We start from the raw sequence: 23,747 nt of genomic DNA on the forward strand, positions 1-23,747 counted from the left end.
ATCAGGTAAATGGTTTGTTATAATAAGAAGCCATATCAAATAGGGAGTGGCTGTAAATCTGCATTCAATCCCCCATTACCCATGTGTAATCAATCAATTTCATATGGAGCTAGAAAAATACTATAATATGTCTAATAATATTTACAATAAAGAGTAGATTCCTGTAATGCTGCATATAAAGTATAGCTACCTATAACATGTGTAGATTAACCTGTATGAGCATGCTTCATAGGCAGCAGTGTTGGCTCCATGTGGTTATCATGCCTTTGTATTGCATGTGGGTTATGAGTGATGGGATGCAGTCTTACAGCCTGCAGGACAAATATCCACAGGCCTCGTTCTGTTGGATGATCTTTTCTGGTTGAGATGCAGGCGTAAAAAGGGAATATTGTACTAAAAAGACGTTACTTCTATTTGATTACCTCAGACTGTTGAAGCCTCATTTGCAGTTCCTGCTTTGCCTGGTTGGTAATCCAGCCTCGATCACTAAATACAACCTGAAGCAAAGTATGTACCTGATATGCACCTGAATGCCTTTAATAACTACTCCATATTAACAGAGTGAAGGAGGTACAAGTCTGTGGTTGACAAAATATTCTCAGCACAAGCTTTCAATTGTCGGAGCTGGAGGATGTGGCCCGGAGAAGGGAAGATTGGGGTTCCTTACTGGAGCTGCTGCCCCCGCGACCCGATCCCGGATAAGCGGTAGACGATGGATGGATGGATGGATGGACAAGCTTTCAATTGTAGCACACAATCTTCCCCAGCAGGTGGAGTCCCCCAGTTGTTATGAACTGATGTCCAATTGTCAGAGCACTTTAAGGACTTCTCGCCCATCTTAAATTGAAATTGAACATTCATTCATTCAGGTCAATTTAGTGTTGTGAGTATTAATGACCTCTGCTGTCAATATTCATACCTCCTGGAGATGCTCTCCGTCTCCTGGTGCACTCCTTCTCAATCTGTCTGGATCACAAAATACACCCTGAATCTGTGTAATCAAAGTGAGAAAGGTAAAAGTCATTATCATAGTACATTAAACAATTCAGTTATGTAACAAACTACATGCTAGATACATTATTTTTTACATATTCTGATAGTGGTAGCTATAAAACTACCAAATACACACCCTTAATCAGTGTTGGAAGAGATATTCAGATCTTTTTCTTAAATAAAAGTGGCAATACCACAGTGTAAAGAAATTAAATACAATTATTATATTAATTAAAAGTACCAAAGGTAAAAGTACACATGCAAAACGGCTCATTTCAAAATAATATTTATTATAATATTGGATTTTAATGATTGATGCTTTGATGTGTTCAATACTTTAATGTCACAGCTGGTAAAGGTGGAGCTAATTTTACTTGCTTTATATACTGCTGGGTTTCCTAAGCTATAAAAATATATCTTAATTTAAAAGTTGAGTTATGTTTTGTATTATGAATATAGTCATTCATTCAAATAACTAGCAACTTGAAAGTTATCAAATAAATATAGTGGAGTGAAAAGTACAAAATGTTCCTCAAAACTTTAGTGGAGTAGAAGTATAAAGTAGAACAAATAAATAAATACTGAAGTACCTGCTGTGTCTTTGCTTCTTACAGTGAAAGTCATCTTAAAAATCTAATTAAGTAATTAATTACAGCAGAGCACGCGGGGTCATGCTGGTAGAAACATGCCTCATGTGTGCATTCATTTACAGGGAGTGAGGATCTGTCAGTCTTGCTGGATGAACTTGCGGAATGTGTTGCACGGAACCAAACGATTCCCACAATGCTTAGAGAGGAAAGGAGGGCTCATCCAGAGGAGGCTGGGATTTCTTTTTAAACACCCTCCTCCAGCCATGCTTCTCAACTCCATTATGTCTTATTTGTGCACTTGTTCTTCCTGCGGCATCCTCACTGTGTATCCCTTTTAGTGGATTTGTAAAAGAGACAATAACTTCCTCTCTTTGCCTTTGCGTGGAAATAAACAGAAAGTCTGCCGCTTCATTTCAACACCGGGTAAGAGGAGATTATTGTTGGGTTGTTTTAATTGTTCCTGTTCGTCAGGGCGGACGCGACAAACAAGTTCATTAACGGCCATTGATAACGTTAAAAAATGGGAAGTTAGCATGTTATTGTTAGCACGTTGTTGGGTTGACGTTAGCTAGCATAACTAGCTAACTAACTTTATAAAACATCGCGATGATGGAAACAAGTGTACGTTACTTCTTTTTCTTTCTTTTTAATTTAACTCGACTTGAAAAAACTGACACTAATTTCTTACTTTTAACTTGTAACAGGCAATATATAACGCCAATGTCATTTAATTTGACGTTGCTGACGTTGTCGGTTTGGTCAGAAACGTTATTAACGTTAGCTAAAGTATCGTATATTACAACTCCATTTGCCAACCAGTAACATTAGCAAACGTTGGGATACATGTCGGTAGCTAATAAGTAGTCACCTGCAGTCACTCCTGTCTCAACTCTTGGCATGCTTAGCACCTGTCTGTTGATTTAATCCGACATTGCAGTGGCTAACGTGAAGGTTATGAATCCAAATCAGTGACTCTCACATAGCACTTTGGCATTCCTCACATTCCCCTACCGATGGATACCACATGAAATCCCTGATGGTACTGTCGTCAAACTACTTTATTTTGATGCGTTTGTCACGATATGTTTTGACGGAACCATTAAAAGTCCTTTCAGTTTTCCATTTGGAGAGTCAGGTGATTGAACATGGAATAAACCGTCATGTCGTTGTACACGGAATGATGGGGGAAAAGTAACCGTTAAAACTGCGGTAACATCACTTCAAACCTATGATTCCACAAAAAATAGAGCGTTATGATACGACCTACGCGGAATGATATGCATACCCGTTAACGTAGCAGTTGTCACGCTGAATGTATCATAACGTATTTAAAATTTGAATTTGAGTCCAAGTGCAGTTACTGTAAAGATTTGAAATGGCAGTTAAAATGGAAGTGTAGAAATAAGTTGGCATTTCAGTTGAAGAGGAAGCAAAGAGCAATTAATGCCAGTTTAAATAATATAATATTTTATCTATATCTATATCTATATCTATATATATCTATATATATATATATATATATATATATATATATATATATATATATATATATATATATATATATATAATAATTTGAAATGTAATCACTGAAAGTGTAAATTGTGTATGAACAGTGGAAGTTTCAGGATTAAGGGTTAGAAGTGTCAGTGTTAAAGTGTAGCCTACTTGTAACAGAAATTGAGATGTCAGTTGGTAATGTAATCACTTAAAGCAGCTTAACTTTTATTTGTGTTAGCTAAATTAAACTGAATTTGTTCCATACACAGTATGTAGGCTTACAGTATTACTGTACCAAAAACAATGACAGTGGATGGCATATTCTAAAAGCAATATTATTATTATTATTATTATTATTATTATATTCAGTTGCTTTGGACAAAAGCGTCAGCTAAATGAACTGTAATGTAATGTACCATCTACACCCCCAGAATTAATGTTAGGATTGGTAGAACAACGAAGAGCCAATGTCCTACAGGTTTCAGTGTTGCCTCACAATGACAGTATTTGGAGACTTTATTTAGCAGTTGACAGTTAAAGTAAAAAATATTACACACAAACGTATTCATTGCGCTCTACGTGATTGTTTGTAAAGAATGTTTGCCTCAGTTGGAAGTGATTCCAAAACAAGGTTTCACAACTTTTTCGTGCAGTCAAAATGTTTAAGCATTCCAAACTTTACTATGATTTAAAATATATAAAGTATATAAATAAAAAAAGATTATATTTTGTAAGCCTGTCTTCTAACCTTAGAACTCAATCTGGGATGCTGATTCTCTAAGCATGAGAACTGCTGTTCTAAAATGTAATATAATATATTATATGTATATTAAATTACTTTTGAGTAACCAGAGGATATCATTTCACTCAAACAATTTACCATAAGTCACACACTATATAATTTAGAGCACAGATAACCATTATGCAAATCATGCTGTTGTATATTAGAAACTTGAGGATTTTTACTGTTCGATGAAGCCATTGGTTTCCATTGTTAGCCGTACAATGAGAGCAAACTCTTCATACACTCTTGAGTTCTGATCCATCACAGTGAACATTAAGTCATTAAGGCAAAATTACATTATTGTTAGGAGGTATTTCAATGCAGACTGTTATAATGAATCTGCATTACCATCCAACAATAATGCAAGATAAACAAAAATAGACTAGATAGTCGGTGTCATTCAAGAGTTTACTAAATAATGGTCATACTTTTTTTATTTTATTTAACAATTTAAAATGCTCATGAAAAATGGACAGCTAACATGAATTATGCTCCAAGATTTGTTAAAAGACGGTTAAAGGATCTAAAGAGACTGCATTTTATTGCCAGTCTTATATGTGTATAGATAGAAGGTGCTACCTGGTGCATACACACGTACGTCACTCTTGGTATGGGTAGGATTCATCTGTTCATACTGACAGAAGCACATTGGTATCCATTTACAGAACACTACACCAAAGATAAAAACACAGACTGTATTGGGAAGTTAATGAGTAAACTGCGTGTCAAGGCTGGTGGATGTGAAGACATTATGTAAAGTGCAAGCAAGACCTTTTGCTGTGAGAAACAATTTTTCATCTGGTGTTTCTGTTTTTGACAAATTATACTACTATGCGAAACAACTACAGCCGCCAGGGTTTATTAGAAATGAGCAACATGGATCACTGGTTTCTTTGTATCGGTCAGCTTTTATGGCCTCTTCAGGCTAAAGGGTATAGTTTCACGGCTGTTAACCATCTATGGCCTGCTTTTGCCTGTCTTGTCATGATAAAACATAAACAACTCTCACTTGTTAGCCTTCTTGTGGTGATGTCAAAGTGATTAGGCCACATCTTTCTAAGTTAAACTACTTTCCACTAAAACCGCAGTATTACTCCTGTCTCTCCTTCCTCTGCAGGACACTTGGCAGACTTGCTAGTCTTGTTTTGTCTCTTGCAGAGAATAACCTGTATTTCATGCTGCTCTATTCCCTTTCCGCCCAGAGTGGGTGACTCATTTGAGGTGTGGCTGTCACTCACAACAAGGGGCTTAACCGTTCAACCACAATATAGCTAATATCATATGATGAGGCTTAGAAAACAGTATGTAAGAAAGTAATGTGATACAAATGCCTGGGTAAAAGTGCATAACCCTTGTGCGTCACTTTAGAAAAAATGTCTAAATCACTCCCAAATATTCATTCATTTTCAGAATTGTACCCTTTTAGATTTGTTTGTTTAGTTTGTTTACATAATGCCACTGTTATTTTTTAAGGTAAAAAAACTACACAATTTAATTATTTTCTCTATACTAAATACTAGGGGGATTCTTTTTCACAGTCTGGGATATGTCAATGATTAGCAACAAAAATGTCCCCTTCCTAAACCTGCTATAAAACACTGTCTGAGCTTTCCTATCGTCATCCATGTCATAATGTAAACATTACAGGTTAGCATTGTCATTGTGAGCATGTTGACATTTGAATTCAGCTCAAAGCACGTCCGTGCCTAAAGGCCCTGTCACACATATCCGTATGGCAGAAACGTATCCCGGCGCATACGAAAATTTGTCAGAGTACAAATACGTCCAACTTTTCATCGGATCGGAAAAGTGAACATGTACAGATACGCATGTCTAACCTATCGATAGAGTATCACTTACTTATACAAAATGTATCAGACGAATACCAACAAATGCATAAGATATACAAAAATATGGCGTATACAAAATATCGGCAACACGCTGGTTTATGTTGATATAAGGTAAGGTACAAGTAGTATTCGTTAAGAGCAGGCTGTGTTACGCTGGGGTGCGTTGATGGACGCTGATGTTTTGAGCATGTTCAAAATTACCGGACGTACCCGACGTGTGCTTCATAAGATATGCAGACGTTACATTAGACATACGTGAATACGGAATACGTACGTGAATACTTACCTACGTAAATATAGTACGTGACTAGTTAGAAGAACGTTAGATATCGGCTACGTCAGCTGACGGTGAATCCTACAGCCAATGTATTGATAACGAGTGGATACCCTATTCCTACCCTATGTTAACATGATGCTTGACGACGGAGTAATTTATTAAACATGTTTCTACAGTACAGCTAGCGTTCAGCATGTTAGCCGTTCTCCAGCATCAGCATGACGTAAACCAAATGGCACTTTTCCAGCTCCGTTGGCCAGACGCTCTGATACGCTTTAAATAAGTAAGTGATACGCTATCAATGTTTGACATGCGTATAATAATTCGTTATGTATATGTCAGCTATAACACCGCTGTGGAAAAGTTGGATGTATTTGGACTCTGACAAATTTTGAGCTACTTTTCATATACGCCGGCATGTTTCTACCATACGGAACTGTGTGACAGGGCCGTATGTCTGGCGTGTTCAGCGTATCGTCTGCGTCCTTCAAACGATCACAACTTGCGCTTAATTTATATCAACCTATTGCCAATATTTCGTATGCACCGGCATACGTTTCTATCATACGGATATGTGTGACAGGACCTTAAGATGCTAGCATGTCTGTCGACTCTTAATTTTGTTGCATGATAAATGATTTACTGTAAGCAATTAATAGAATTGTAATTCTATGTTGATATCCATTTCAGCACTAATTGGTGGGTGGGGAAAAATCATATTGAATTTTGGCTGAATATTTTATTATAAAATCCTGCATCCTCCAATCTTTGGGGTTTAATGAAAAAAAGAGATTTAAAAAGTATTGATATGAGGCACAGAGGGCCTGATGGATCTTTTGTGTGGTCTTTTCCTTTTTGAGGGTCAAGGGAGCTTAAAGGCTGCTGTACAGTAACTAATAACATTCAAAATCAATCTACCTTAGCTGATTGAAATAAAAATAAATAATGCTTCCATCTGCATAACTATGGTACCTACATTGTTTCATATCCATATCAAGTGCAGCAAAAACAATGGGATATTTTTTTTAAATAACCCCTGAGCTCTTGCAGCATTTAAAGCCCTCATGAATGTGTTTCTAAGCTTTTCTAAGCTGCAAACACTGATCTCGTGGTTTCTGCTCGTTCATCAGGATGTGTCAGTGCGTGTGTGTCAAACCGGTCAGCCAGAGGCTAGCAGGACAGTTCCTGTGTGAGTTTAGTCAAACAGTAATGTGTTTGATTTAGGTGTGTCTGGCTTTTAACAACCTCAACTTAAATACAATTAGAATGCAGTTTGTACCATAGCTGGATGTTTTGTTTGTTTTTGGTTTTTTTTTAGCAATTTTGGCTGTATTAGATGCGTAGTTCAAGTTTATTTATTCAGTATGATTTATGTTACCACCCACATTATAGAGCTGTTCTTGGTCTTATTTGCCACAAGCTTTTTTACTGCTGCCTTTGAAGCAGCTGGAGGCCTTTGTACACAAACAGTGGATCAGTCTCTTTGACCCTCAGTGGCTCATTAGCATGCACACACATACAGACAGTCACAGGCAGCAGGGTTACTGATGGCCTCTGCAGTAAAACCAGGACACGCACTGCTTTCTGTCGGAATTAGCACCAAATTCAATCAGATTGTCACCAAAGAGCGTTCCATGTCAGTTTCCTTTCTGCATTTTCTCGTTTTTATCCACTGGTTTAACCAGATTTTCTCCCTTTTTCTGTTGTACCAGGGTCACAAGAAAACTGTGGAAACACGGAAATCAATTATATGAACAAGGTGAGTCACACTTGGCATTTAAAGTCTTTTAAAGAACATAAATGAGAAACACTCTTCAAAGCTGGATTTAAAAGGATGTGTCTGGATTATAATGGTGTCTGAGAACGTTTTCACACCTGGTTCTGCAGACATGGAAAAGATTAGAGCTTGTTGACACACATGTTATGTAATGTCTCTTTAAAGTAAAATAGGAAATATTAATCCATGTTTGTGTAAACCGTTATTTTAGCTTTGTCCCTGTAATGAATTGTGCCATTTGTAGCACAGCTGTGTTTTCTGGTACTTTTTTGTTGTTGTTGTTGTTGTTGTTGTTGTGACTTTGCCTGAGAGCTGGTCCGACTTGAGCTCTACTGTTGCAGTTTGCCAAACCAGTTCCCTCTCCACAGGGTTAGATTAGTCTATTGTTTGGATTCAGCACCATGACGTGCACTCTCTCTACTGTTTCTTTTTTTAGGGCTTCTGAGTCAGCAAAGTGCTTTCAGTATCAAATAATAGAGGTATGTTTATTTGCATTTCCTGTTTAGTAATAAACTCTTTATCCTGTAAAACCTCACAGCTTTTAATGTGGTACTTAAAAAGTCTTCTTAATATTGTTATTTTTCAACATAAAAACAGTCCTCCAAAATGTTTTTTCCTGGTGTAAATAAATTTTATGTCATGGTGACTAGACGGGTTAAGATGAATGCCAGTCTTTATTCATGCATGTCGAGTGAAGAGCCGAGGGAAATCCCCACTTGATATATTAAAGTTCTTTCCTCTACACTTGTCCTCTCTTCTTTTCCGAACGTATTACTTTTAGTCACTTAGCATTTGTCCTTCTGCTTCTGTTACTCAGTCTCTTTATTTCTCTCTGTCAGCTCTGGGGAGAGAGTTTCTCTCCCAGCCTCCCATGGTCATGCCTGCGTCCTCAGTCCAGGGATGACCGTCACCCCTAAAAAACACAGTGCTCAACCTGGTTCCTCCTCTTACAACGACACAAGTCCCAGGTTGGTGAACATCTGTTGTAAGAACTTTTCCATCATGATCCTTTTGTGTCTTCGTCCACATTAACAGTGAAGCTGCTTTCACACCTCTGCGCTGGCCGTGCCGTTGTTTTCCTATGTGGAGAGCGGTGCGCCACGCCAAGGTTAGCGCTGCCGCCTAGTCGGGCGACACCGACAGGAAAACACTGGGACAGCCAGCGCAGAGCTGTTTTACCACTGATCATGTGAAAGCAGCTTCACTGTGCCACCCGACTAGGCAGAAGCGATACCCTTGGTGTGGCACACCGCTCTGCCCTGCGCTCAAAGTTCAAATTATTTTAACTCTGACCTCGATTGCCACTGACCTTTTCAAAGCGCAACCAATGAGATAACAGCTGTATGAAGCAGCACAGGCAAGCAGGGGAGGTAACTATAGAAACAAAACTATCTGTCTTCACCGCAATGGCTCTGAGCCCTACCTCGCGTTGAGCGCAGAGAACATTTCCTATCATGTGAAGAGAGCTTACCAACTAACGGTGTCCTCATTTAGCTCATATATGACACAGATTGTATTTCAGCTGCTGACTCTTGACTGGGAAACAAACAGTCACATGTTTTTCCGCCTTCATCGTCGGCCTGTTTATTGATGTGCAGTACTAAACCTGATTCGAAGTCATCCGATGTTTCTCATTGTTTTTACTGGCATTACTCCTACATGAAGGTTGTGTTACACTTAGCATCAGATAGATAAGATCACTTGCAAGCTTTAGTGTGCGTGTGAGTGAGCGCTGACATCACTGTTACCTGTTAAGCTTTATCTCATCACATACCAACTAGATCTGGTGCGGTGCAGATGGATGAGGTTGAAGGCCTGCGGTTGAAGCTCTCCTCTGAAGACTCGCTGGCTTCCTCCTTGGCTGAGCCCATCAACCTAGAAGGTCAGTTGGTTACTGTCAGCACGATGAGAAGCTGCTGAAAGCTCCCTGTACCATCGTCACAGCAAAACACAACCAAGCCTTTTGTAATTGGAACTTTGTAGAGAAAAGTATATTCATTCAGTATTCCAATACGACTTAAAAAGCTATTTTTAAGATGACAAACTTCCTGTGTGCATATTTGATCTGGTGACAGGGATTTGACAAACGCCATCTTGCCAGCATTACAAAGATTCATTATTATTGTTGAATAAAGACTATATTTAGTATAAGGAAAAATGCCACCATATTTGTTCTAATTGGTCTTAAGAAATCTGTTGGGAAAGTATCTAACGGTACATATTTGACTATTGATAAAAGTGTGATTATTAAAAAAAAAAGTTAAGATTATTTGTTTTCTTTTAGGAAAAATGTTAAGATTGTGTTTTTTTAAATGTCAATAATGAACTGATAGAAAGATCAGTGGGTAATTTGTAATGCAGCAGTAGCGTTATTGTTTAACACGTCCACAGAAGCAGCTCCAATAGTTAGATTTTCTAGACTTAAACTTTCCTCTTCTTCCATGTAAAGAACATTTTTTCCAAGAAAGTAAAAATAACCTGTACATGACCAGTAATGAATCACTGAGAGACATACTCGTATGACCACAAAGCACCAGTGTTAACACTAGTGTGACTTTCTGTGTGTCACCCAGAGTCCCATTATGCTTTGCTGCAAGGCGAGCTCGAGTCCGACCACCAGAACCTGGAGGCGGAGTCGTGGAGCGGGGCCGTGGACCAGAACTACCTGAAGGCCCTGAACAAAGAGGCTGTGAAGAGACAGGAGGTCATCTACGGTAGGCTCAACCAGCTGCGTCTGTAAATAGATAACCCCACAAATATATTTTAAGAAGTATGTGTGTAAACACAGTCAGAACTTTCTCTTCTTTATTATAATAAGAATAATAATAATAATAATAATAAGGAGTGATAGTATGTAAATAAGTACATTTACCCAAGTACCTGTACTTTACCTGTAAGTGTTTCCATATTTTGCTACGTTACACTTCTACTGCTCTACTTTTTGGAAGCAGATATTGTACTTTTCACTGCACTGCATTTATTTGACAGCTTTAGCTACTTTGCAGATTTAGATTATTAATGCAAAATATAAATCAACTAATAAAGTATGATGTTTTTTTTATAGGTTAAACTGTCCAACAGTATATAAAGTAACATCTTATCCACCTTTTAAATATTGCGTCACTAATTCTAATCTAGTAGTATATAACTTATATTATTCAGAAATGGGCCATGCAAAACAATGAATACTTCTACTTTTGGCACTTAAAGTATATGTTGATAATACTTTTGTACTTTTACTTAAGTAAGATTTTGAATGCAGGACTTTTGTCTGAGTCCCTATTACAAGTAAAATATCAAATACTTCTTCCACCATTAAGTATAAGTACAAGTGTTCACCTAAGAATACATTTTTCCAGTTTTAACCTGGTGGACTACTTTTATTTACTTGCATGACTTTGTTTGCCTTCTTTATTGAGCAAGGAGTATACGGATGTTATAGTTATTGTCCTCCATACAAATGTTCCTACACGTTTCATACGTATTAATCAAGAGATTCCTCTTTCTTACATTTCCTAGAGTTGATCCAGACGGAGATGCACCATGTACGCACCTTAAAAATCCTTCACCGTGTGTACCTGCACGAGTTCAGGCAGTCTTCGCTGATAGAGGAGGCCAGGCTGGAGCGGCTCTTCTTTGGTGTGGAAACCCTGCTCAACCTCCACCAGCATTTCCTTAACTGCCTCAAAGTGCGCCAAAACCAAAGTCAGGAGGAAGGAAGCCCAAACAACTACCAGATCACTCAACTGGGGGATATTCTCATCTCTCAGGTAGGATAGAGTCATTTTGAAGCAGGCGTTCGTGTAAATCATTGCAGTCAATCAATCCAATTGATCTTCTTAAGTCGATGTGTTGCAACAGAGAGGGGCTCTCCAATTAAAAGGGATAGTTTATTTTATGGGGAATTTTCCTTTAAGATGCGCAGAAGTTGCTACCGTTGCTACCATTGCTCCCAAGTGCTTTGTGCCTTTTGACATTAATATTGTGACACGCACAAATAGCTTTTGTGTACCGACTGAGTGCACAGGTGTCCATAGGAATGGCTGGTATGTCTGAAACGCAATTGTACGGGACTACAGATGAATGTGTTCGCTCCATAAACCCAGGAATTATGCTGCGTCACGTTCCTGGAGAAGCATTTTTCCTTCTCTGGTCTATAATTTTCTTAATTGAGGAATCAGAATAACGGGTAGAATAATGATACACAGATCCGCTTTCAGATAATATTTCTCTGGTTGCAGGTCTGTGTTGTGCATTTTGTGTTTGCCATAAAGCTGCGATATCCTGGGTTCAAATCTGATCTGGGATATTTAATATCCTTTCCTCTCTTTCTACCATAATTCCCTCCCAAAATACACACAATGTTGAAATTTCTACATCATTTGTTGGAAGTAACTTCATTGCAACATCGTTGCGACTAAATCGTATCCTCTTTAGAAATGAGTTTCTTTCCTTTTTGTGTTAGTTTTCAGGTTTACTGGGAGACGGAATGATGGAGTGTTACGGTGTTTTCTGTGGTCATCAGATTGAATCCATCAGCTTCTACAAAGAGCAGCTGCAGAACAACAAGAAACTGCAGATCCTTACAAGGGTGAGCAACCTCAAGTCGACGGTCAATTTATGTGCATTGATGTGATTTTCTACAAGACAACGGTGAGGCCCGTGGTTGTGTGTTACAGTAAAGAACTTTTCACAAACCATAGTGACTACGCTCTACAAAGAATGATGCGACTAACGTAAAGAAAACAGTCTAACGCTTGACCTGAGAAGTTTACTGTTGAGAGGTGAATGGTAGGAATGATGAAAGTCTTGAATAACAAAACCTTTCTTTATTTTTTAAAACAGAAAATAAGTCAGCTGGCTCTGTTGCGAAGGTTGGGAGTCCCTGAGTGTTTTCTGTTGGTGACTCAACGCATCACAAAGTATCCCGTCCTGGTGGAGCGAATTATACAGAACACTGAAGGTAAAATCTCACATCCTTTACCTGCATACTCACGCACGCACATATACACATGATACAAAAATAAATAATTACATTTAGACTGGTCGATTAATCTGGTTCATGCTCCTTTCAGCTGACACAGACGAGTACAAGTCTCTGGTTCAGGGTTTGACGCTGATCAAAGACACCATATCCCAGGTGAACGCTCGGGTCAGTGAATACGAGAAAGCCGCCGGTCTTAGAGACATCGGCCAGCGTCTGGAGCCAAAATCTCAGGGCCGGATGAAGGACGGACAGGTGCTCCGCAAGGAGGATCTGCTCCAGGAAAACAGGACACTGCTGCACGAAGGCAGCGTCACCTGGAAGTCCTCCACTAGACAAAAAGGTTTGTGGCTGTTTGTCTGTGGCTAGATATTCTTATGGTATGCAGCTCTCTTTTAATGAAAGCTGAAAATGTATTGAGGTTTTCCCACGCTGCAAGGGGGTAAAAAAATTAAATGAAAATACTTTCACAGGCCGATCTGACTTGAAGAATCTTCCCCAACAACTTCGCTTGTTCACAGCATTTCCTGTTTTATTACAAAGTTGTATATGAGCATTAGAGATAATAATTAAATGGCACATTTAGTACAGTGTAAGAATGTGGAACAAGACAAAGTTAATAACTCTATTTGCATATTAACCTCATTCAGGTTCTAACTTAAATTGTCACCCTTTTGTGAACCCTGTGTTCTGCCCTTACAGCGCGTATCCCTATGCGTAGCTAGACAGTTAGCTAACATTCAAAAGTCCTCCAATAAAGATGCAAGGTTTGCTTTCTTGACTCTACTGTTCTTCTTTTAGTTTGTAAAACTGTAACAATACAGAAATAAAACACATATAAGTATGCAGGCTTTACATAACTTATAAGTAGCACTGTACAAACGACACACATACTATTAAAAGAATTAGGCTATCATTAGCATCACTATTAGCTAGAAATAGCACAGATTGCCATTAGCTAAATTAGCACACATTAAACTAGCTTCAGACCAAAAGTTACAAACTTCAAACATTCTGCACATAACACATCCAAATTGCACATGAATAACTCACAGACAAATAGTCTCCCAGGCTCAAGCATCACAGACACAAACACAGTTTACATGGCGTCTCTGCTCCATGTGTTGATCTCCGTGCTCCGTTTACAAAGATCCTAGCAAAACAGAGAGCGCTCACTCTGACACGCCCCCAGCCAACCAACAAACCAAGTAGCGCTCACTCTGAGCCAAAAAACATGTCCCAACTCTATAAACATAGAAATAGGCAGCACACCGTGTGTTGTGGTTATATGGTAGGCGCTGTAACGACTCTGCTAACAATGCGCTGAAGGGATGTTTTTTTAATGTGAGTTTTAACTTCAGGTCTAATTGCTTTGTGAAAGCCGAAAGATTCAGAGAAATGGCATAGCAGCATTTTTCTTATGTCATTACTGAAGTGTCATAGATTAACTGTCACACAACGTGTAAGGTAGACATGTCTCAAGTCCATCGTCCATGGCAGCTTGAGTCAAAAACATCAAGCACTTGTTTGATGCTGAGCAACATTTATGTCTCTCTGCAGAAATCCAGGCAGTGCTGCTGTCTGACATGCTCCTCCTCTTACAAGAGAAAGATCAGAAGCTTGTTTTTGCTTCTGTGGTGAGTTCGGCCCAAACATTCATTTTTCCAAGTCATTTTTGTTAAGACAGAGCAATGAAAACTCTACTCAAGGTTTTTTACTTAAAAAGTAAGTCAGTACCAACTGTATGATTTATAGATGAACATTTCCCACATAATATACAGTATAGGATTATTTGAATAATAATAACACCTGCTGTATTATCGTGGCTCATGCAGGATAACAAACCATCAGTGATCTCCCTTCAAAGGCTGATTGTCAGGGAAGTGGCTCATGAAGACAAAGCCATGTACCTCATCTGTGCATGCACCACGAGCAAGCCGGAGATGTACGAGATCCACACACGCTCCAGAGAGGAATGCATCACATGGTCCGGGCTGATTCGGGAAGCTGTGAACTGGTAAACTAAGGACTTTTGGGAAGAGAGCAGAAGGAGTTTTGTTGGGAAGTGCAACACATTTGTTTGGGATTCATATAATAGTTGCAACAGTTTGTTAATAGCATTAACACCTGATGATAGTTGAGAGAGGGAAATGTGACTGAATCAAGGGGTCATTATTCAAATCTGTTTTAGGACGGTACGTCTTTCAAACAGTAATCAAATCAAAGCCTCATCAGTTGTAAATAGTTTGGCTTGAAAGTGATTTTTAAAATTAAATTATCATTGAGTTACCAAAACGTAAAGGATTCTCTGTGGAACATAAGTGTGCTCCAAAAGAATGTCATGGCATTTTAATATATATATTTTTTTACAAATGTTGTAAAAGTCTGGCCCTGATGATGACAATGTATGAAAGCTCAGGGAGTCATGAGAATCGATGCGATGTGTGGGCCAAGACAATACTGAGTAAGATGTCTGTGTGCTTCAGCTATCCAGAAGAGCAGAAGTACCGCGAACTGACTGCGAAACTGCAACAATATCAAGGTAAGACAACCGGTGGTACTCTTTCTTACAACATTCAGTGAAATCATTTTTTCACCCAAAGAAAAGTCCAGATGGTGACAAACACAACAGATTTTCCATCCATTGTATCACAACTGAGCTTTGCCGACAATCAAATGCAAGCCACTTTCATACTGAGCCAAACTTAAAGGCCTTAAAGGGAGACTTCATCGACACAATGGCCATTATTATATCAATAACCCTTTTCTCTTAAAAAAATATATATATTCTTGATGAATTAAAGTACATGAAGGCCGTATTTAACAACAGCAAAACTATATCAGAGCATTTGTTTATAAACTCTCACAACTCGTGCGGTATAATCCAAGTCTTATTTATCCAGTCGTATTCTACTACATGCATTGTCACTAAAACCTATAACATTTATCACAAATACCCAATATCACAAATTATACATTTGTCTCAGTGTGCTTTACAGACTGTACAGGTTACGACACCCTCTGTCCTTAGACCCTCGCATCGCACAAGGAAAAACTTCCTAAAAGAAACCCCAAAATTAAAGGGGAAATAATGGAAGAAACCTCAGGGAGAGCAACTGAGGAGGGATCCCTCTCCCAGGACGGACGGACGTGCAATAGATGTCGTGTGTACAGGATAAACAACATAGTACAAATACAACATTTGACAGAAATTATGTTGTGTTGAAAAAAGAGAAAGTTTGGATGAATCCAGGAAAATGTCAAAAAGGCTTCCCGGTGTCCAGCAGGACCAGGGCAGCAGGCGCAGCCACGATTCATGATCCTGACGTAAACTTTATCAGTGGCAACCTGCCACATGAGAGACAGACACTCTGGGGATGATGCCCCAGATGATGAGTTAGTAACATACAGAGAGTAGGAAGAGAGCAGGGAGGTGTCCCCCGGCAGTCTAAGCCTATAGCAGCATAACTAGGGGCTGATCCAGGGCAAACCTGAGCCAGCCCTAACTATAAGCTTTATCAAAAAGGAAAGTCTTTAGCCTGCTCTTAAATGTGGAGAGTGTGTCTGCCTCCCGAACACAAACTGGAAGCTGGTTCCACTGGAGAGGAGCATTGATAGCTGAAGGCTCTGGCTCCCATTGTACTCTTAGAGACTCTAGGAACCACAAGTAACCCTGCAGTCTGGGAGCGCAATGCTCCGTCAACATTTGTTTTTAAATAATTAAAATATCACAAGTTCATGGACCTTTTGACCCTGGCAGTGTTGGAGCCATTACGTACATATTTATCCTTCCAGTACCCCACAGGAGGGACGGCAATATCTGATCCATTTATTTTTCTCTGCATTTCCACTGAATTTATTAAACAAACATGTTGTTGATTTTATGCTGTTGCTCTTTAGATATCCTAAATGTGAGGGATGAGCAGATAAAGCAAAGTCTGACAGAGAAGCAGCAGATCTTTGCTGCTCTCTACGAGACAATGACGGAGCAGGAAACCCCCCACAAAGGGCTGCTGCTCCGAGGAGACCCCACTGACCTCCAGCAGGGGACGCCGCTGCTCCAAGGAGCCATCAATGAGGGTAAGAGCTGAGCCAACAACCGATCTTAGGTTTATGAATCAGTATTGTTTGTCATGGTTGGAATAATGAGGCAGTATTCAGAATCACTTACTTCTGCATTGGTTAGCTATGAAAACATTGTCATAACATGAAACACAATCCTTAGTTGAACTTTGGAGGAATGCAAAGAAGTAAAGGTGAAATATACTCTGCTGTGTTTTCCTAAAACGCATGCTTCCTACGGGTCTTTGAAATCCTTGAAAGTTTGTGAATTTGAAGGGGTGAAATCAAGGCCTTGAAGGTTTTTGATAATAGACATAAATAGTGTGTGTGTGTGTGTGTGTGTGTGTGTGTGTGTGTACACAGCCCGCAAGTTCTCATTATAAAACTTCTCAGTGTTTTTAACAGTAATTAACCTTGATCCGTTTCTAAAAATATTTCCTGTTGGGCCTGGAAAGTGTTCGAAAAGTTCTTGAATTTGATGTTTAAGAAGGTGTGGGAACCTGCATAAAGTCCTGACTCTGAGAGCACTGATGATTTCTCTCCAGGAAAAGATTGAGGAGTTTATTTCTTTTCTTTTGTCTACAGTGGAAATCCTGCAGAACCTGCTCTTCTCAAGGATTCCCAGAGACCCAAACCTTCTTCTGGATGAGAGTAACATGCAGGAGGGGCCGGTCAAGAGGGCAGACACCTTTGGAGTGGCCGATAATAACACGGCTGCAAGCGCCGTGAAAAGTTAGTGGACATGAAACTAACATGGTTGTGACGTTACCTCTTTTTATGCATGTTAATATTTCTACTGTGAAGACGGCTAAACGAGGGTCAGTAAAACATGGAGAATATATTTAAAGACGGGCTAACAAATGTACGTGTTTTGTTTACTTATTTATGTGCAACTTGCGGGATCTATATCAAGACACGTTGTCATGCATTTTAATAGAGTTGGTCTGAAAGGGCATTTCACAAAACCTTATCTGGAATTCTTGTATCGTACATCATTCAGGGAAGTTTACATGTAGCTCACTTTTGGTATATAATACTGCATTTTAATATTCGTTTTAAACATTAATTGCATTGTTTTTCCTCACAAGCCCAATCATACTGTTACCTCCTTTTTTAAAAATCTTTCTGAGCTGAAAAACAAACTAGAGACTGCTGCTGTGACTTGGATGTGTATGATTTCCTTTTCTCAGATGGAGATGCAGCCGAGAGGCCAGGTGGCAGCGAGGACGGTGAAGCCAAGAGTTGCAGCTCTGAGAGCCTGGAACAGTTTGTGAGTGAGACGGATGTAAAGGATCTACTTCCATCTGGTGATAAAACATAAAGTATTTACATTAATTGTGCTGTTTCGCTTCAAGGCTGATGACGACACACACATGCCAAACTGCAATTTAACCTCCAGTCATTCCCCCGAGGCAGAGGTAAACACTTGTTTTGTTAATTATTTTCCTCTTTTCCAATCTGTATTCATTCCTACAGAAATATTGAAATCTGTTGCTGGATTTTTTTGTGATCGTTTGTCTCTCTGTAGGTGTGGGACAGGGTGATACTGCTCGCACAGAGGCTCTACAGTTTAGTAGTAAGACATTGCTCTTAAATATATATTGTTTTCAGCAGGCACCTCATTTTTACAATGTTCAAATTTGTCTTTTAATATTTTGTTTTTGGCTCGATTGTTTAATGTGTGCGTCATGAGAACAATGGCAGTAGTTTTCTACCTCAATAATAAATAGTGTGTTTTCATGTCATGTGTCACTGTCATGTTTATATTCAATTTGTCAACGTGCAGGCAATCATCGCTAAGCAGGACAGCCAGATTGAGCTGCTGCACACTTTTCAGACTAAGAGCAAGCAGCCCGCACGTCACTACAGCAGTGTGCTGCTCGAGCAGGAGAAGCAGCGCAACTTAAAGAAGCAGAAGGAGGAACTTGCCAACTTGCAAAAGCAGCAGGCTAAGCATCAAGAGGCGCAGCAGCGCTGGGACAAGGAGAGGGAGCGGCAGAGGGTGCAGATCGAAACGCTGGAGGCTCAGCTGCAACAGAGGGTGGAGGACTGCCGAAGGTGGGAGGAGAAGCTCAACGAAGAGAAGGCTTCACTGGAGGACCTGAAGGAAAACTATCAGCAGGACCTGGAGAGGCTGAGGGAGTCCACGAGATCAGTGGACAAAGACAAGGAGCGTCTCAATCATGAGAGGGAGCGTCTGGAGCAGCTGCAGGAGAAAATAAAGAAGTTAATCCCAGGACAGTCCAACTATGAAGATCCTACGCAGGTGAGGAGTAGGATGAGAATCTGATTGATTGATGTGTATTAACATGATTGTGCATTTACCTGTCCACCACAAAGCATAATCTAAAGTCTTGACACTTTTCATGAAGAACTCAACAATGGCGTTGAAATCAAATTTAAATGTGATTTAACTCGTTAAAGAAAAATTACAAAAAGTATAAGAACGTTCATCTGAAAGCAGCACCAGAGTCAGTTCCTCTTCACAGGTAGAAGTCAGTTTATTTAGCTCCTTGAAGTCACAGTTTGAGTTCTGCATTTCCTCTTTCTCCCTAGTTCTTGACTCTCTCCAGTTACCAGTCGTTCAGGGGAAGCATAGTGAACGGAGGTGGGACCTTAACTCCAAAGCCACGCGTCTTGCCCACCAACTCCAACTCCTTGGAAGTTCCTCCAAAGGTTCCAGTGCGCAGGGAGAGCATCAGCCCCCAGCCAGCCAAGCCCGAGCTGCCATTCCACCTGATCGGCACCACCAAGCAGGGGCACAAAGCTGCGGCCGTTCAGCAGCAGATCCCCACCAAGCTGGCTGCTCTGTCCAAGGGAAAGGATAAAGTTTTCAAGACGAAGCGATCCCACCAGAGAACGCACAGTGCAGGTCGGGATACAGGCCTGTTTTTCTTATTGTCCTTTTGCTTCAGATATAAACAAAGCTCAAAAAACAATATGACGCAAAACCCCACCACCCCACGCCAAGGATCTCCTTGCACAAGCATCCAAGATGTTCCAATAGAAATGATGATTATAGTAATTCCTTAATTTTAGGATACAGGCCCTTTTAACATAATCTCTTGATGTTTCAGTACAAGCATTAAGTCCAAGTGCAAGTGACTTCAATGTCTAAAGACATAAAGCATTTACAGAGAGAGAAAGCAAAACGGCCTCCTTTAGTCATTTGTTGGTGTGAAACATTTAGCCGTCAGATTCAAATGCCTTTAAGGTTTTTGGTTGTTTTGTGGACTTGCATGGTTACAACACTGACCCCCCAGTCCTGTCTTTCTACCTTCAGCCTCTATAGACGTGAACCAGATGCTGCCCATCCGAGTCACCGGGAATGAAGGAGGCAGTCTGAGAGCCAAAAGGAACGGCAGCCCTCAAAGAAGAATACAGTCGGGTACAGACAAGCACACGGTCATAAAGACATCACCCTTACATATAATCAGAGTTGAGATAACCACATTTGATTTGAATTGATGCACGGCGTAAACAACACCTCAAACCACTCCTGCAGAATGAGTGCAGGCGCTCAGTCGCCTGTCGTTTTCCTAAGGTCTCTGTTTAGTGTTGAGTGAGTGAACAATAAACGTGGGTGTTATTGCATGTATTTCTAATCTGTTGTTTATTGGTGGAATAATGAACTCGGCCTTGCCTGTCTTGTTGGTAGATGTTGAGAGAGGTTAATGTGACTCAATTAGGTTTTGTTTTGATTAATTATAGTGTTTTAGAGGTGATACAAGTGTGACGTGTGAAAACTGCAGCTGCACAAGGATTACAATTGCAGCAGCTCCTACTTTCTATGCCTGTAGGTGGCGACATCCACATGTCTACATGTATTCCTTTTCTTTCCTGTATGTGGTGCAGGTTGGCATGTGTAGAATTTAGCAGCTCCTCCTTGTGGAGAACCTGCCAAACATGAGTGAAGACGTTTGTGAGTACAAGCTAGTTTTATGAGGTGCTTGACGACCAAAAAACAGGAAGACGGGAGACATTGTCCTGATGTATGGGTATCTATCACTGCCCTTGCTGATAAAATCCACTTAAAAGGACACATTTTGGTATATATGCTTGTGTATCATAACTCCTACTTGGATGAGAAGAGCATGCATGCAGTACAGAGATGAGAGATGAGAGGGGAGAATTGTCAGGTGTTGCTGTGATTTTACAGGTACCTACTGGAGCTCCAGTATTTATTTTTAATATTTTCTTCGTCCCTTCAGGTGCCTTTGACCCGCCAGGATCTGTCCGCAGCATGAAAATGTCTCAGTCCTTCAGCACGCACAAGAGGAGCAGCGACGATCTACCACCAGTGCCGCCTCCTTTTCCCAAAGAAGTTCTCGAAGCCGGCAAAGAGAAGGTGACCTTTCTTTAATCCTAAACTACAGACTGGAGTTTGGATGAGGCCTTAGTCATCTAAAAGACTTGTACACATGGAAAGAGTGATGGAGCTCATAAAAGACGTTGGACCTAATGAAGCACGAAGAGGACCGTCACTATTTTGGTATTTTATCACGGGAAACCAGCTGTTTGTGTTCAGATTAGCTGCAAATGAAAAGAGTAAAGAAATACTGACATGCTTTGTAAAGATATGGACATTGGGTTTAAAAAAGAAATGTACAAAGTTCAGCCCATTTTTTATTTTTAATCATTTTTATTTTAAATGAAAGTAGGTGGTCTTTAACCGTTAGCCATCGTGTCTTAACCATTAAGCTTTCTTTTGTGAGGGAGTTGTAGATATGCCAACATCTGTTTAGATATGAGATGCCAAGCGCAAACTTTTTATTTCAGAATGAATCGGAGAACTGAGAAATGTGTACTGTAGTCCTGCTCCTCAGCATGTCTTGTAATCAAATCCTGAAATGAATGGGGGGGGGGGTGGAAGAAACTACATTTCGGTGTAAAGTTGTTTGTAAATACCTTCAACTGTTTTGTGCACTTCCTGACTCGGCAGGTTGTTTCCGTTTATAACCAGCTGCTGGAGGCATTTATGAGAATGTAAGAGAGTTATTTCAGAGTGGCGTTCCCTGTTAACTAATGTTCTGTCATTTAACATGTTGATGAATGACCGCGGTCTCCTTTTGATTCCATTTAAAATTTCTTCCAAATCCAGACGAATGGGTCAAGGAATAAAAAGATTGACTTGACAGACTTGAGTTTTTCTGTGGCTTGACTTCATGTGGTTGAAGAAAGTGCTAGTTTTAGTTTAATTTCAGTCTTTATATATTGAAATGATATTGTACAGTAGTTTAAGTTTGTGTTTGTTAGGGTCGGGCATAATGTCTCAGATGTATGTAGCTACAAATGCATACAAAATGCAAATGCAGGGTTGGAAGACTGTGTAGGGATGGACATAATGTTTAAATGTTTTGATTTGGGAATAATTTCCAGTACTCTTTCACGACCACACTCGGAAGAAAGTTTCATCCTGACCCTAGTCGGTCAACATTGGACCTGGGTTGGGTCGCTCGGTTAAATGGCATTTGATACAATATTTAAATCATGTTCTCTACAGCGCACGTGAAAAACAAAACAGATTAATTTTGAAGCAGCTTTGTGGCTTCTGCTGGGACGTCTCGTGCGTTCAATTTCACTGGTTCATTTATTTAGTTTTAGTTCCTGCTGATATTTTTCACTGCTTTTTTAATCATTTTAGTTTCAGACACTCAAAAACTCATTTCCACAAAGTAATAAATGTAGGAATACACGGTGCCTCCAAAATCCTGTTAGTGGATCAGATAGAGATCCGGTATGAAGGAGGCTCTTTGTCAGACCGCGGCTCATTTCTGCAGTCTGAACAGCAGTTGACCTTTTGTCACAGCTGGATACGATGAAAAGACTCATTCAGCCCTCAGACCAGAGTTATTATCATAAACTAAAACCAACAGGGAAAAATATTGTTGTAAACTGAAACTAAATACAAATGATATCCTTTTAAGAAAAACTGGAACTAAACAGAAAAGATGTTGCCAGGTTAAATGAAAAAGATTTAGCTTTAGTGCAGTCTCCTGTTGATTCCCAAATCAAAAGATTGAAACCTGGCCATCCCTACACAGTTCTCCAACTGCGTATTCTGTATATGTATCTACATACTTCATTTTAATCCAATGTAACTGTGCAACAAAAACAAAACGCATCAAATACAATGTTTCTTTATTATATGTATTCCTCAACAGAGGCTTTAAAAACAACTGACAACAATATGTTGGTGGATGAATAATCTCACGTCTGGAAACCGCTGCATCAGGACTCATCCAGACGACTGAGCTGCTCTCGTTTCACCGCCGACCAAATAATTTCTACTTTCTGACCTCAACCTCTACACAGGCATCATAAATGGATGAGAAATATATCTTATACGGATTTACAGAGCGAGGTGACCTCTGACTTTCAAAACAAAAGCAGGATGAACATTGGATATATTGACACCTTGGTTTCCTTTTTAAACCCTTTTATGAGTATAAACATATACAGACAGGAACCAACAACTTCTGTCAGCCCATGAATGAAATGTTGTGCAAATACTTTTTACAACTAATCTAGGAACATGGGTAACACGACCCGTCACTCGCTCCTCGACTCGTACGTTGAACTGCAGCACGTCATCAGAGTTCAGCACTCAAAGCAACTTTTACACTTGATTCTACTTCAGCTCCCGACATGGACACAATAAAGCCAAAACCAACTCCCTTAAGACAACATGAATGACTACTTTGGGGGGGGGGGGGGACAGAACAGCACAGCACAGCAATGCTGAACATTTTAACTGTCGCAGCACCGATAATGTATACAAAGTCTGCACGATAGATTAAACACTGGTTTTATATAAAAAGGTAAAAATCAAAATCATAGCATGCAAAAGAAAATATACCAAAAATAAGACGTCAACAAATGCTTCAGTTTTAAAAGAATAGAAAACATGTGATCGCTTTAACAACCATAGCA

At 39.7% G+C, this 23,747-nt stretch overlaps 1 protein-coding gene across 1 annotated transcript; it reads left to right on the plus strand.

Moving 5' to 3' along the window:
* Positions 1-1,701: 1,701 nt before the first annotated feature.
* Positions 1,702-21,949, plus strand: arhgef18a (rho/rac guanine nucleotide exchange factor (GEF) 18a). Its single transcript, XM_029453921.1, has 22 exons — positions 1,702-2,006; positions 7,704-7,750; positions 8,205-8,247; positions 8,608-8,736; positions 9,550-9,650; positions 10,342-10,482; positions 11,288-11,538; positions 12,234-12,359; positions 12,614-12,731; positions 12,844-13,095; positions 14,313-14,389; positions 14,588-14,769; positions 15,239-15,294; positions 16,653-16,832; positions 17,400-17,546; positions 18,005-18,084; positions 18,170-18,232; positions 18,343-18,390; positions 18,601-19,080; positions 19,371-19,686; positions 20,098-20,202; positions 21,026-21,949. The coding sequence occupies exons 4-22, from the start codon at positions 8,669-8,671 to the stop codon at positions 21,175-21,177; spliced, it is 2,943 nt and encodes a 980-aa protein (XP_029309781.1). The 5' UTR covers positions 1,702-2,006; positions 7,704-7,750; positions 8,205-8,247; positions 8,608-8,668; the 3' UTR covers positions 21,178-21,949.
* Positions 21,950-23,747: the final 1,798 nt, after the last annotated feature.

The sequence above is a fragment of the Cottoperca gobio genome, chromosome 17 (assembly GCF_900634415.1).
Source record: "Cottoperca gobio chromosome 17, fCotGob3.1, whole genome shotgun sequence".
NCBI classification, from domain to species: Eukaryota; Metazoa; Chordata; class Actinopteri; order Perciformes; family Bovichtidae; genus Cottoperca; species Cottoperca gobio.